This window comes from Aulostomus chinensis, chromosome 16 (genome assembly GCF_037954235.1).
Source record: "Aulostomus chinensis isolate RoL2024-O1b breed Wild chromosome 16, RoL_Achi_v1.0, whole genome shotgun sequence".
Classification (NCBI taxonomy): Eukaryota; Metazoa; Chordata; class Actinopteri; order Syngnathiformes; family Aulostomidae; genus Aulostomus; species Aulostomus chinensis.
In genome coordinates this window covers 24,278,883-24,293,675 of record NC_141335.1, presented here as the reverse complement: position 1 = coordinate 24,293,675, position 14,793 = coordinate 24,278,883, and the positions used below count along the sequence as shown (strand labels likewise).

The window sequence follows — 14,793 nt, the reverse complement described above, 5'->3', positions numbered from 1 at the left end:
GTTTTCTTTTTAATTTTCAAAATTAATAAAGACTGAGCAGTCTTTTGGCAGATTTCAGTTCTTACATATTTTTTTCAAATGTGCTCCTTCAAAATGTGCCTTAAATCATGTTAATGACAAGACAAAGTCTTGCACTGCCAGAGGAGGCTCAGCAGGTGACTCGGCTCACTAAACTCTGCTGAACCCAGAGCAATAAAGTTACTCCAGACAAAAGTGAAACGTTCGAAATGAGTTAGAAACCTAATTGCAAGCGGATGCTCTCTATAGGAAGTTCACTCCTGTAAATCAAGCTAGAGCCTCTTGCAGTCCACGGAAATCTAAGATAGTCAGTACGAGGAAAGGGTGGAGGTATTACTTTGAAACCCGTTTGTTAAGATTATATAATTTCAAGAGCAAAATATAACAGGGGGCAAAGAGCAATAAATGAAACATAGATATCTTAATTTGCCCTCCATTAAATTGTCATTTCCTCTACAAACTGATGTTAGATTGAGGTCCGTGATGGTAGATGCTGGGGGGGGGGCCTTTCTCAGAAGCTCCAGGTAGAGAAACCAGATCCTCCGACACAATCAGGCAAATGGGGCTGTATTCAGAAGGCCTCCACTTGTCTGCAGATTAGTGGTTGATTCCGTAGTGGGAGGTCTGAGTTTGAATCTGAGATGAAGGGTGTGAAACCAGAGCCTGATTGAGCAACTTAAAACACAGACCACCCGCCAGGAAAGCCACAGCCCCCCTTCCCTCCTATCTTGTATCTAAAGATTGATTTTTAAATATTAGCAGCCAAATATTTGCCCAACATGAGCTGTGGTGCGCAGCTTGAGTGGGATCAGGACTGAAATGATTCATGTCTCACCCAGTATACCCTGAATATTTTGAGATGGCTGAGGTTCCGCACATCTGCAACACCGCAAGAGAATCACTCCACCCAAAACACGGTCTTCACTGGCCAGGAAGGGTGAGCCTGGACACACAAAGAAAGCACCGCACTTGAGATGACTCAACGCGACATGGACATTGTACAAAACGACAAGTTTTACCCTCAGTTGATAAACTCTCAAAGCAAGAATAAAACGTGTTAAGACGAGACAAAGTGCAGCCCCTTTAATCAAATTAAGGTGATCCTTCCAGTCGAGCTTTTCTGGCCAAGTTAAACAACTGAAAGCAATTATTCTGTCCTGATGTATTTATTTTAGCTAGCAGACTGTTAAATACAAATATTTCATCCCACGTGTATGAGCAAGCCTTAGCACATAATGGATTATTGTCATTTAAGCACTGTACTACCTGTAACACTGCAAGAAAAACACTCAAACACTTTGAAGAATACACTTCAGAAAAAGAAAATTTTGTGTGGAAGAAAGAGATTTTAGTTCGGAGCAGTTACACGATATCAACACGACATGAATAACTGCTGCGTTTGATGATAGTCTATGCCGCTGATCCAGCTTCAATACTGTAATCTTCCCGTGTCTTCACAAAACGTCTTAAGTGCATCTTGGAAAACATTCACACAAAATCCTGAAATTTGTCCTTCAGTTTGAACTTCACTTAAATGTATCACTTTCAATAATAAAATCTGCTTGTTCAGAAAATGACTGCCAATTAAACACTGCCTTCATGTTCATCATTATTTCAACCGTAACAACTAAACTAATATTTGAGAACATGAGCATATTGCTTGGCAGCGATGCCATCCCATGAGAATTATTGTATTACACAATCAGATGTAGAAAAATGATGTTATGGTCTTTATAAACACTCTATTTAGAGAAGAGGGACTTAAACGTATCATGTCACATTACTGCGAAGCCTCCACATCACAGGCGTCGTTATCATAGCTCCTACCAGCGCAGGATTTATGGAGCTTTGTTTAATTTAATGAGTGCTCTGAAAGCAAACAAGAGAAGAATTAATTTCAAATTGACTTCATCCAGCCGCTTCAAATGACTTGGTGTTACAGATGTCCGTGACAAAACCAAACTGGGACAGACTTCTGAAGGAGGCCAGAGCAGGGCAGAAACCACATGTTTCCACATGTCCTCCACTCAGAGCTCTCGCAATGGTCATCGACAGGCGTAGCAAACACACTTAACAAGACTTTTAGAACTGACCACTTCTGAGACGATGCACGGGAAAAATGACATCTTCACGTGAGCTCTAAACAAAACAACCTTCCAAAACTGTCTGTGGCTGTGGAACATTTCAGGGACAAACAGTGAAAATAATCCAACAATCCAAAGGTTTTTCATCTGATTCACTTATTTCATATGTTTCCATTTGTTAGTGTGTTCCTGTTTGTTCACTGAACAAACACGCTCTTGATGTAAGCGCAGAGAGCAGCGTGAATCAGGCTGGATGCGGGCGACTCACTGATGAACTTGTTTTGCATAGCCTCCAGCAATGCTTGGTGGGCATCTTCAGACTGCATGGCAGCGGAACATTCCCGTGCCAGCATGGTGCGAATCAGATGCTCTCCGCAGCCTGGCAAAAGACAAACAGACACAGCTAAAGATGTAGAACACGCCTGCATGAATTCAGTTCTTTGTTAGGAGCGTCTTCCATCGGAAGTTCCCCAGTGTGTTAACTTTGACAGGGCTGCTGCCCGAGTATGCAGGCATTAGGTATTTCACCTCATTCACTCAATAATCAGCGTACAAGCACTTCCTGATTACCGCTACATGCTCTGATATTCAAAATTTGTTCAAAAGATCCCATTTTTCCAATACATGTATGCATACTATGTTAGGTTATGGAAAACAAGATGGAATTAGAGGAGTTCCCCCACACACACACACACACACACACACACACACACACACACACACACACACACACACACACACACACGAGAGTCAGTGCTACCCCAGTCATGTTCTCATCAATGTCATTCCTGAAAGATTTATTATTTCAGGAAAAGTCGACAGCACCTGGGGGCTGCCAAGTACAGCTGCCTTGCTCAGGGGCACACTGACTGTAATTACTACAGGAAGGATTGTGTTTCTTTCACGCTTTTCCCTGCCCAGATTCCCAGCTGGTTTGGGAATTTGAAACAGCAACCACCCAGTATTAATTCCTCCTTCTGCACACTCTGTAACTCTACCTGGCTGCATGCACGCATGCATGCACTTGCAGATTTTGTTTTAAATGGTCATCAATAAACAAGTTATCAAATTCAAAAAGGATAATCTTACAGTTTCGTTGTAAATGAAACACCAAAAACATAAATATTGAGGGCAAACACAAAGGAATTTTTATCGAGGGTGGCAGGGATGACATACTTTTGAAGGCCATATGACAGCTTGATAAAGAAAACATGGCTTATACAAATAATGAGCTTGAGAGTTTGTGGTCACCTATTTGTGAGTACTTGAAAGGCAAAATAACATTTTAGGATGAAGTATCACTTTAGTGCCCATGACAACCTGTTGGTTATCATTTATACGCTCGTTAGCACCGGCTGTCTTAAGACACATCCATTAAAATCTCAAGTGCAGTATGTATCTACACATTTTATGCAGTAGAACAAAATCTTGAAATATAAAACTAAATCAAACCCAGTAAAAAAATCCAATTGATGCTGAGACAAATGAACCAGACGTTCAACAATGCTAACTTAGTTCTCGTCTCCACCGACTCAGCACGGGGCGTTGACATGAAACATTTGACGTGAATCTAACTCTAATACCCATTACTCTCCCTGTAGCAAGAGACACTTAAGATATTTGCCTTTTCCTAAATTCCAGAGTGCAGTGTGGATAGAAGCTGTATGTAAAGCGTTGGGTGAACATTTTATTTGTGTTAAAGTATTTCAAAACTCTTCAGTTATGATACATGTGGTATCAAGCAAAGACCAGAGATGCAGTGTTTCGTTAAGAATTCAAGCAAAACAGGAACTATATATATATGTGTGTGTGTGTGTGTGTGTGTGTGTGTGTGTGTGAGCAAGATAATGTGCTACTTAATGCTTAATGACCTAAAATTAAATGGAATCCATCTTGCCAAGACACATATGTTCTCTGTCAAAAGTTACGTCCGACTGTATACTAGAAATCTAGAACTGAAAACAAAACCTGTCTGGAAACGGCACCAGCGAAAACCCACAGAGACTAAAGAATATAGCCTTGTTATTTCTGTAAACACATATAAAAAGCCCCATAAAATATCAGGTAACTACAACAAAACTGAATGCAGGTTGGTAACTGTGGAGACCAGATGCCTGGAGCCATCTGAAGTTCTTGTTTAATGAGAGCAGAATGTTGAATTGGCCAGGTACTGTGCCTTTTGTACTGTGTTTACCGTAAACCGTTGTGTTTCAGGGGAACTGAATATCATCGCAGCACAGTTGAACTGCAGCAAGAAACTCAGACTGCAGAGGAAAGAGAACAGCCAGCAAACTGACACCAAATGTGACAGGTAACAGCAACATGAGTGACGTTGGTGAGCTGCTCTCTCACCAGGCGCAGCGCAGTGAAGGCCATATGAAGCCATCAACACGCATCAAAACAGGAGAGCCACATATTACCAAACAAACTGGGACGGAGGAGGGGGCGGCTGGGTGGACGGGCGGGGGGGTGGTAGGATGAAGGGAAGAAAGAATGACATATAGGGCGAGGATCATACTCCACATGTCAGAATGAAAATGATTGTTTTTCTGTTTCTTTTGATGGGAATGCCTTTCATGTTAGGAAATTAAAAACAGGTGTTGTACTGGAACACACATTAGGCTCGCCATCCCCATGAGGAAGGGTTTTTTTTTTTTCCTTTTTTTAGAAACATCAAAGCATAACCACAATATAGGGAGACGGAGGATGAGGTGAAAATCCATACAGATCTAAACATCCAGAAGGATCATAGATTAACAGTAGAACATAACCGAAACAGGCGCAGTCATGTTGAATTTAATTCAATGGCAAGTATAGATTAGCAAAACCTGACCAGAATGAAGTGCGTGTAACACTAAAGTGGCGTCTTGTAAGATCGTATACAGGAATGTGAGCAGCAAAACCCTAATTCAAAGCACCATTTCTTTCTGCAGCTCCATCAAACACAGCGGTACAAAAAATCATGACCTCCAAAAGTGATCTTTTTTTTTTTTCTATTTAAATAAATTTTCATCACTGTTACACCGAGTGTTTGTGATCATTTACCCAGGCAAGCTTTTGGGGTTCAAACTCCTAGCAGCAGTCCACACATGCACATATGACTCCTGCTTCAGCCTGTCTCATCAAATAAGCTCATCTGCACTGAGATGCATTAGGGTAAAGATCCACATCAAAAGATAGTAATGTTCCCCAGAAGCTATGTCGCAGACAAACGCATCTTCAAGAGGAGGGAGGATATACTGCAGCCTCACATTGAAAACCATACGATTCATGACCAGCCATGTGTCTTGTAAAAATATGTTCAAGAAGAGCGCAACTCCTGTTGAAAATTCGAGATTGGAAGAGAGAGACGTCTTTGTCCAACTGTATGAATTCAAACCTTTAAAAGAGACGATGCCGCAGGAAACACCAATTTTTCGACCGTGTGCGACATGTGGAGGAAGGGGAGAGGCAGGGAGGTGGCCACTGTTGTTTCAGTAAAGACTGACACCATCCTGATTCTAACCCGCACAAGGCCTGCGTGCAAAATAGGTCACTTTCACAAGCAAGTTCGGTGCAACGAGAGCTCAGGTCACAGAAACACCTGGGACCTGATGTAACCTGTCTGAAACGACCGTGAGTTTGACAAACAAACAGATTTTCTCAGAAGAAAACGTTGCTTGTCTAAAAAAAACAACCAAAAAAAAGGTATCAGCTCAATATACGTATAAGTACACACGTAGATGAATAATCACGTGATATACATACATACATTATTCTCACTGGTTAAACGTGACATTTGGTGATGCATGATATCAGGTTCTTGAAGATATCCAGTGCGTTGATATTTTTTCACATCTGCTTTGGTTGATGGTTTCAAAAGTAATCCAAAAGTTATTAGCAGGTTACTTGCAGTTACAATACTGTCATGCTGGCACATCTTTAATGACCTTTTAGCTTGTTTCCAGCAGGTGTTCAGTATGTTCTTAGCATTTACGAAATTAATATTATCTGTACAAAATAAAGTTTATAAGACATTCATATGTTGTGAATTATGAATTGAAATACTGTTTTTTCCCTTCTTCTCTATTTCCAAACATTTCTGAAAATCCATTTCTGCATGAACAGAAACCACCTACTTCCTGCAGACACAGTGAGCGTTTGAGGGGAAATTCAGAGGGACAAGCAGAGCCGGACAGGTGACGGCTGTAAATCCTCCCTGTGGCACAGCGAGTGTGGGGCAGTGGGGGGGCTGTGGTGGACAAGAGGCGGCGCTGAAGATCTCAGTTAAACATTTTCTATCTATTTGTTAAAGCGTTAATATATCCACTGACGTTTCAAAACTTGGTGACAAAAGATCGGCAAACTGACTTTAGTTTAGGAACTAGAGATCTTTTAACGCCAGTGCAGTTGTGTGTGTGTGTGTGAGTGTGTGTGTGTGTGTGTGTGTGTGGGGGGGGGGGGGGGGGGGTTGCACTTAGAGAAACAATTCCAATGAAATGAAAGCTTGTTTTCACATTGTTTGAGCAGCTGCATATCCTAAGCTGCCCTATCAGCTTGTCGTATCAGATGTGACTGGTGACCCGCGGCAACTCCTGCATTTAGTTTTCAGTCCAATCAGAGACGGCGAAACTCAGCGTGGGTTAAATCGAGAAACTAAAACCTGATGACATCACTTGATATATCGGAACGTTATACGCATATGTAACATTGTGTTTTTATACACGCTAAATTAGCGTCAGAGTCTAGATAACTGCACTTGAAGTTTGTAAACTAACCAGCGTTCTACTGCACTCCAGTGGTTCCCTGCTATTATATCAGTAACAGGTGTCCCATGTCAAATGTCACAGCAAATCCAAAGAGCTTTGCAAGGCACCTGGCATGCAGATGACTAACAAAGAGCCGAGAGTGATGACTCAATCATCGGAGGAAGTGACTGATGAGAGTCACTCCGCAGGAATGGCTGGAGGTCATCGCAAAGTATTATCAGGCTTTTCAAAGATGCACTCAGCGGGTCCAGAGAGGGGGCTCGCATCAACGATCCTCATACGTATCAACTCCAACAAAACTTGTGGGAGGAAACGTAACACATACACCCACAAACGCGTGCACACACACAGCCAAGTAGGTTGTAGAAAGTGTGCTATACCTGAGGTACTCACTGCTGTAGAGTAAGGGTTCATGTTGCAAGCGTTTTCAGCCCAGCAGCCACATCCATAATGAGCAGCCTGAGAACAGAGAGAGAGACGGTGGACTTGTTAGCCGCTGCTGCATGCAGTAATCGTGGTAATGAGACTAAAGTAATTTACACTAATTCCTTCATTCTGTTCAGCCCCTGTTGGTATGTTGTAGTTTTATTCATTCTACTATTTAAATGCTGTTCTACTCATAACATCTTGCAGCTGCCTTTTAGAAAAGGACCTCTAGGAAATGCTAATTTTATTGTTCTACTAGAAAGGGTTAACACTGAACTAAAGACACGGGGCTTCAATCAAACGGGAGCAACACCTGACGACCAAATCCAAGTCTGACACGTCTTATTTGCTGCCTTAAATCTTTTTTTTTTAAAGCCTGCATTAAAAAGCTGCCGGCGGTGAGATAAATGAAGTATTGAGTTGTGAATAGCTAAGGTTAAGGTAAGAATTGACCTGCTCACACAGACCCACTGGGTTTTGTCCATTTATTGGTATTGTGTTTCATCATATCTGGGAAACCTGGTCTGATTAGGAGAGACGCCATCATTCCCACGCTGGACAGAGCGGCTCTCATTTCTAGAACAGACTGGGTTTATTAGAAAATCAAAACCATGACGATCAAGAGTTGAGACCAGGAGGCGGAGCTGCAGTCTTACACACTCCTTTGACCTTTCGTTTGGATGATTACCCACAATCCCTCACAGACAGTATCATGCCATCGAAATGGAGCATTTCATAGTTTTTTGTACAAAATCCTCCTTTATCAAAGCAGTTGCATTCAATCATTTCTGAATTTCAGGCACTGAACTTCCAGCCATTCGGATAAAAAGTCTTTACTAGATATTAATCTAAACTTAACAACAACATTTCCATCCCTATTTTATTGACATAACAGAGGATTTGTTGGGTAAATGTTTAAAGAGGGTGGGCTGGACCTGTTTTACATGGAACGCGTTCTGAAACTGCTGTTCTGAATTGGCACTAATAAATAAAATTGAACTGAAATAAAAGGACCACAGATAAGCAACAGATTTCTGTCCAACTGTCGAAGGTTCAATATTTACTGGCTTAAGTAGCTGCTGGATGTTCTACTCTTCCCTTGAGCTAGTAACACCGTCTGTCTGCTTTATGTTGCTGGGCAAGTAGCAAACTTGGATTTGGCAGTGAGCATCACGCCCCATGTGTTCCTGACTTCTTCCCTCCCTGGCGCCCTCCCTGGCTTCAGACAGTACTGACAAGAAAACACCTGATTTTTTTCCCAGCTTTAATTATTCTCAGCATTATTTCATTATAACAAAAAAAAAAAAAAAAAAAATGTCACACAAACTAAACACAGGTGTACAAAAAACTATTTTGTGGCCCAAATAGTGTGCTGGCTGGATCAGAGAATGTTAACAGAATATTAAACTGAAAAAAAAATGAAATCAGTGCATTATTCAAATAACAGATAACAGATTTTGTCAGTTAGAAGCCTGATTACCTGGCCGACCCTGCCGGGATGCTTCATGGCTAACCCTCCGCTGGACACAGCTGCAGCTACGTTCCCTTCCAAGTCAACTACGACAGCTCCAACTGTATCAAGGCACCCTGGACCGTTTTCCTAGGTAACAGGAGGAACAAGTGAGCAGAGATACATCAATTTAAAAAAAGGAGAGTGAAGGGAAAAATCAAGTCGCCATATTTTAAAGCAGAGTCACCATCTCTGGTAAAAATTATTTTCCAAACTCAGAATGTAGTGCATGAGAAGTGCATGAATAATTCTTTCATGCCCTTCAAACTTCATAAACAGGTTCGGACTGTGATTCGAGTCAGCTGTTTTCCTTCCCTGATTGCTGCGGACGTGAACTGCTTTCGTACCGTCATAATTCAGGCTGGAAAGTAAAAAGTTGTGCAGGGTAAATGTGCAAAATGGCATTGTGATGCACTGATCACATGATATTGTCCAATCTTACCTGAAACCATATTCCAAAACCAAAGCCCAGGGCTGGATGATATTTTGATGTATGTAGAATATTATGAATTTGTGAAAGTGTATTGTGGATTCTTTTTAACTGAGATTGGTGATGTTTTGGGGTTTTTTTTATTAGAAAACTTCATTGTCAAAATCAGCGGAACATCATATATATCATATATACACACATATAGTTAGAATACATAGGACAGTTCTATTGGCTTAAGTAGATTCCATGAGAAAGAGAGAAAATACATATATGTCTGTGTGTGTATGCATGTGTATACATATATATATACATACATACACACACATACATATGTATGTATGTATGTATGTATATTTTCTCTCCTCATGGAATGTACTTTAGTTAATAGAACTGTACGATGTATTATACACTATACATACTGTATATGTATACACATATACACCACACACACACACACACACACACATATGTGTGTGCGTGTGTGTGTGAGAGATGCAAAATGACCACCACATCCTTAAAACATCATAACATCTCAGCAGTCTGACTGTTGTTGCCGTGGTTACCTACTCATCTCTGAACAGGTTAAGCAGGTTAGTGTAAAAATGGGACAGACGGCAAGCGAGGGCCACCCAAACCTTTAACGCCCATTTGAAACGCTAATCCATCACTGATCATTTATTGGTTCCACATGCAGCCAAAGTCAACAAACGGTCTGACTTGGTTCTTCAGCTTATCTTACTGGAGATATTATTCATATCGAAGATTGACTGTACCAACTGAACTAAATATTATTTTTCAAAGAGGAGCTCCAGTGAAGCAGAGCAGGCCTCTCATGTGGTTTGGTCCATTTAACACAATTAACAAGCAAAACAGACGTAGCTCGCCTCCTCTCCTCTGAGTGGGAGGCAGAGTTTGTCTTCTCTGAGCTGATTCCTACTCATCAATCCTGTCTCCAGTTGAGCTGCTCAAGGCAATGAAACACTCAACCAACCACTATCAACAATAGAAAATCGTTTCTGAGAACAAAGAGCCGCCTCCATTCCTTCACTTCTAGGACTTATAGATTATTCCTTGTCTTAAAAAAGGTGGCTCTCAACTTTAAAAACTATGAAAACAGTTGCTGAATGTGAATCTAAAAACACTAAAGCCAAAATTTGATTTACTGTTCTGTCGGCGGGCAAAAAACATTTATCGAGCAGGTAGGAGTGGGCAGTAAAGAAACCAGTTTCATTATAAATGGGGTCCTGACTGTGGCTTGTTGTGTCCAGAATCCAAAGGCTGTATCAGCAACAGAACATAAACTGCAGCAATTCATCAAATTTAAAGCGAGAACAGCAGCCAGAACAGTGATGTCGCCACATTCTTGTTGAATCCCGACTCAGATGTGTGACTGTCGTTATTTTGTTCCCTCTTACCTGTGCCTCATTAAAGACCCTCTTTTTTTATCATTAACAAACCAAAGTTTTGTTTAAGTATCCTGTTATGTATTTATCTCTGTTTACTGGCTTACAATTTCCATTTTCCGTGTGTTTGTTGCATCGCCGAGTGTCTTGTTCCATTGCAGCCACCTGTGAATGGTTGGGATGGTGTGAAACCTCTGGTAGTATTGAGTCCTGCACGAGCGCCAGCCCAACTAAACAGGGATCCACTCGTATTAAAACTTCTCCATAAGACTGCTAACAGCCATAAATACCACCTTTGATACTGAAATACACACCCTTTGTAAAATGCCTTCACTATTATCTCTCTGTGCTCTACATGCAGTTCGAGCCAGCGGAGCTGAGAAATGCACTCGATAACATCGGCTGCTGTGAGAAGATAATGTTAGAACCAAATCATCTCCAGTTGGATTTCTCTGAGAATTAAAATAAAGAATAAAGAACAATTCTGATTCTTTGCGTCTTCATTTTTAAGTACCTACTATTTCATCAGTCAGTGTAGTTTAAGTTGTTGAACTGAGGGAAGTTTCCCCTCAGGGAGAGGAAAGAATACCTCATCATTTATGCAATGGTATCCCTTTCGGTAAAAGGGAAGTGGCTTTTTTGGTTAGATTTCCATCTTTAATATTTGATGTTGACTCGTCGAGATTTGGCTCATACGATGACATTTGCTGCCCTCGAGTGTCAATAACTTTTGCAAAGCACACGTTCTGCTCCGGACCAGATGGCCGGGTCAAAACCCGACCCAGCACCCGCCGGACAAACTAGATATTCACTGCTAGAATACCACCACCACCACCACCACAATCAGATGCTCAGCTAATTCAGCTGATAAAATTAAATAAAATGAAATGTATCTAATATTAACAGACATATCAGTACTCACATTTTCACTTGATTGTCGTTTTTTCTTTGTTTGATTATGCCCTGTGTCCATTTTCTCTGCCAGCTCCATTTTTCTCTTGTTCCTCTTGTAGGCAGATAAACTGAACTCTGCATGTGATAGAATACGCTGGTTTGTCTGAATTCTCACAAGCTGATGTAGCTCTTCCAAATCTGCTCTCATCACTTTGATGAGGCTTAATTTCACAATCAGGACAAACATACTCACTCGTGGCCATTTTCTCGGAGGGGCACGGCGGTATACCGTGGCTGATGGCCCAGTCATGTGCTCCCCGTCCCACTAAAAAGCTGCCAAACACAAATCTAATTAACAAGCAGAAATATAGTCACATTAATAAGGCAGTAATTGATAGCCAGGATAATCACCAGGGGGGTATTCTGCCTGCTGAGAGTTTCCCTTTCTGTGCTTCACTCAGTAGACGATTAGCGACTAAGACAGGGTTCTTAATACCTGAAGGACAAGGCAGAATTAAGAGCAGAAGCAGGATCAGGGATGCAAAAGATATCAGCACCACATCAGTGTCAAAAGATGGTAATTTCCAAGTCTCAAGTTCAAGTCTCTTCCATTTTCCACATCATTAACGATGAGAAACGACAATAAATATATGATTTACGGGCTTTTACCAAAGTTTTGGAAGTACAGAGAAATCTAACTTTCACGATAGCAGATATTAGCAAAAATCCAATATGTTGCAAACATCTAACCTCATGATCACATTCTGCTGAGATAACATTGCTTTCACTAATCAGAGCGAGCGACACTCCAGATCCTGAGAAAGTCATTCCTGTGTCAATGGGGAGTGCAAAATCTGCTCTTTTCTTCTTGTTAACTATAAAAAAAAATGCACTTAGACAAACAAACACGATTAAGACTGATATAAAAAACCCTAAACAAGTCAGCGTAGTAGCACTGAGTGTCACAGCATTACTCAGAATATTTCTAAAAATCAACAATCAGCCAGTAAAAGAATCCGACAGCCAAGCGGCATAAAAGTTACATCTATCAAAGCCAATGTAACAACTGTATGTTGTGTGTTAGCTCTGCTGCTCCAAGTCTGAGGAGATTCTTCAGCCATAAGTAGATATTAAACACTCACTGATACTGCACTGTTCCATCAGCCTCAGTCTGGCTGCACTAACCTGAGAGGAGTTTAGACCGAGTTCTTATTGTCCGGTTGGACGTGCACAGACATTTGCAGAAACACCTCAGTCAGGTTATCTGTCATAACTGCTACCTTTAATTTGAAATAGCTGATATGCAGAGCCATGATGGTGAAGGCAGTTCATATGTTTTGCAGCAAATTTAACACAAAATTGCAATGCAGCAAAAAAATAACAGGTTGGCAAGTAAATAGTATATTTGTTATGCCAAGAAAGTTTGATTCGCTGTTCACAAATCATACAACTGTTACATGATGCAGATGTGGTCATAAAAACAATCTGCTGTCTGCTGTGCCAACATTCACCCCAGGGCTGGTTGTTATGAATCAAAAATTGCTTTGTTGACAGCCTTCAAGGAAACCTCTTTGTCAGTAAGCTGATGCCTACGTATTAGCAGCATTTTTTGGTCATCGTCCTGGCAACAAGCGGGTGGTGGCCCACTGCAGGAATTTATGATGCCAATTCCCTCCAGTAAAAAGCTGGAAGATGGCATGGAGTAAATCAGAAACAGGGGTCTGACTTGTTGCCATTACTTACAGGTGACACAACAGAGCAGTATTACAGAAATAACAACACATGTGCAGTAACTCACCACTAATGGCACCTACGGCTCCATAATGCAGCGACTTCCCGTCCATGATGCTCGCATCACATTCGATTTCCCCCGACAAATTAAGGTTGGAGCCCATGCCGGCATTTGTAAAAGGAGAGTCCTGAGAACAATGAAAACATGCAGACGCTTGAATAAAAATATATTCACTACATTGTCACAGTGTGCTGAGAAAAACTCATTATTTCTTTGATGGCAAAAGATAAAAAAGGTCACTCATTTCAATGATCAACTGCAATATTTCCAGACAAACATTTTTAAAACTTTCACAGGGTGAACTTCAGGCTGACCCAATCCACTGCAGAATAATCTTTTTGGGAGATAAACTATCATGATAATAACAAAAATGAGCGGTGCATGATGAGAATGGAGTAAAAGAATAAAAAGCAGGTGAAATATTCTCTGTAACACAATACCAATCAAATCCTGAAAACACTTCAGTTGCTGTCAATCCGCCTGGATGAGAAGATCCGATCTGTGCAGCCAAGATTAAGACCTGGATGTGGATTTTGTCGCAGAAATGCTGAGCTGGATCGTGTCCCTCTGGTATCTGATACTGATCTCGTTATGAAGCCACATATGAAGTTTGGGAGCCTCATTCAGAGTTTTCCATCTGCCTAAAGGCCTTCCTCGTGGAAAGTTTTCCTCACTCAAGGGCTAAACGATCAAATTTACTTCTTTTTTTTTTAAACTTTTCTCACATTTTCATTTCCAACACAAGTGGAATTTGCTCCTTTACACGTGTCCACGTCTAAATGAACTGATTTTTTTACCAGGAACTCAGTGAGACGAGTATAAAAGTCATTTTTCACAAAGGTTGTTTATCACATTTGTTTCTCTCCTGCGTTTCTGATCCTTGGCTTTTTATTTAAGCAGGTTTCAGCAGCAAACACAACAGATCGCTACCACTGTTCGTTAGCGTCATGTCCATATTGGTGAAACCACACTTGTAAATCAGTTACAGTGAGAATGCTTGTCGCAGGACAAACAGCATAAAGTTATTGTGTAATAACAGCTTTAAAAAGTGTTTGCTCCACAGCCCGTCTCTGTGCATTCTTCCATCTGCGGAGTTCATCAAATTCATTGTTCTTTCTTCCAACCCTGCCCCGAGGGAAATTATCCCTTACATCATCCCACAGGATGTGCGTACATGCATCGGACTTTGGAACAGACTAAAGCTGTTTCAGATAAACACATACATGTGTCAAATTATGTTTCTTATCTGCAGTGAAAACACTTTTTATGTTGTTGTTGTTGTTTTTTTTCCAGCTTCATTCTGGTGCTAAAAATAATTGCTGTACATAAAATACACACTGTTTTATCAAGACTTTAAATCCTAATGTTTGAGTGGTGAATTTATTTCATCAATCACGCATCATAACAAACTGACCTCAAGCTCAACCAGTGCTGCAGCAACTGCCTCAACAGCAAGCGCCCCCGCTTTGAGCTGGTCCACAGCCTGGA

General features: G+C 41.0%; 1 protein-coding gene across 3 annotated transcripts in view; it reads right to left on the bottom strand.

The window, feature by feature from the left end:
- Positions 1–14,793, bottom strand: part of tasp1 (taspase, threonine aspartase, 1) — a 30,369-nt gene that overhangs the window by 11,772 nt on the left and 3,804 nt on the right. For all 3 annotated transcript variants that reach the window (XR_015109516.1, XM_086180853.1, XM_086180854.1), the window contains exons 4-12: positions 14,720–14,788; positions 13,312–13,432; positions 11,925–12,009; positions 11,767–11,846; positions 11,542–11,648; positions 8,757–8,876; positions 7,231–7,309; positions 2,371–2,481; positions 854–961 (exon numbers count right to left, since the gene is read on the bottom strand). Coding sequence is in view for 2 of the 3 variants with exons in the window: in XM_086180853.1 (XP_086036979.1) it covers positions 854–961; positions 2,371–2,481; positions 7,231–7,309; positions 8,757–8,876; positions 11,542–11,648; positions 11,767–11,846; positions 11,925–12,009; positions 13,312–13,432; positions 14,720–14,788 (880 nt within the window). In the remaining variant the exon portion in view is untranslated. The remainder of the gene's footprint in view (positions 1–853; positions 962–2,370; positions 2,482–7,230; positions 7,310–8,756; positions 8,877–11,541; positions 11,649–11,766; positions 11,847–11,924; positions 12,010–13,311; positions 13,433–14,719; positions 14,789–14,793) is intronic.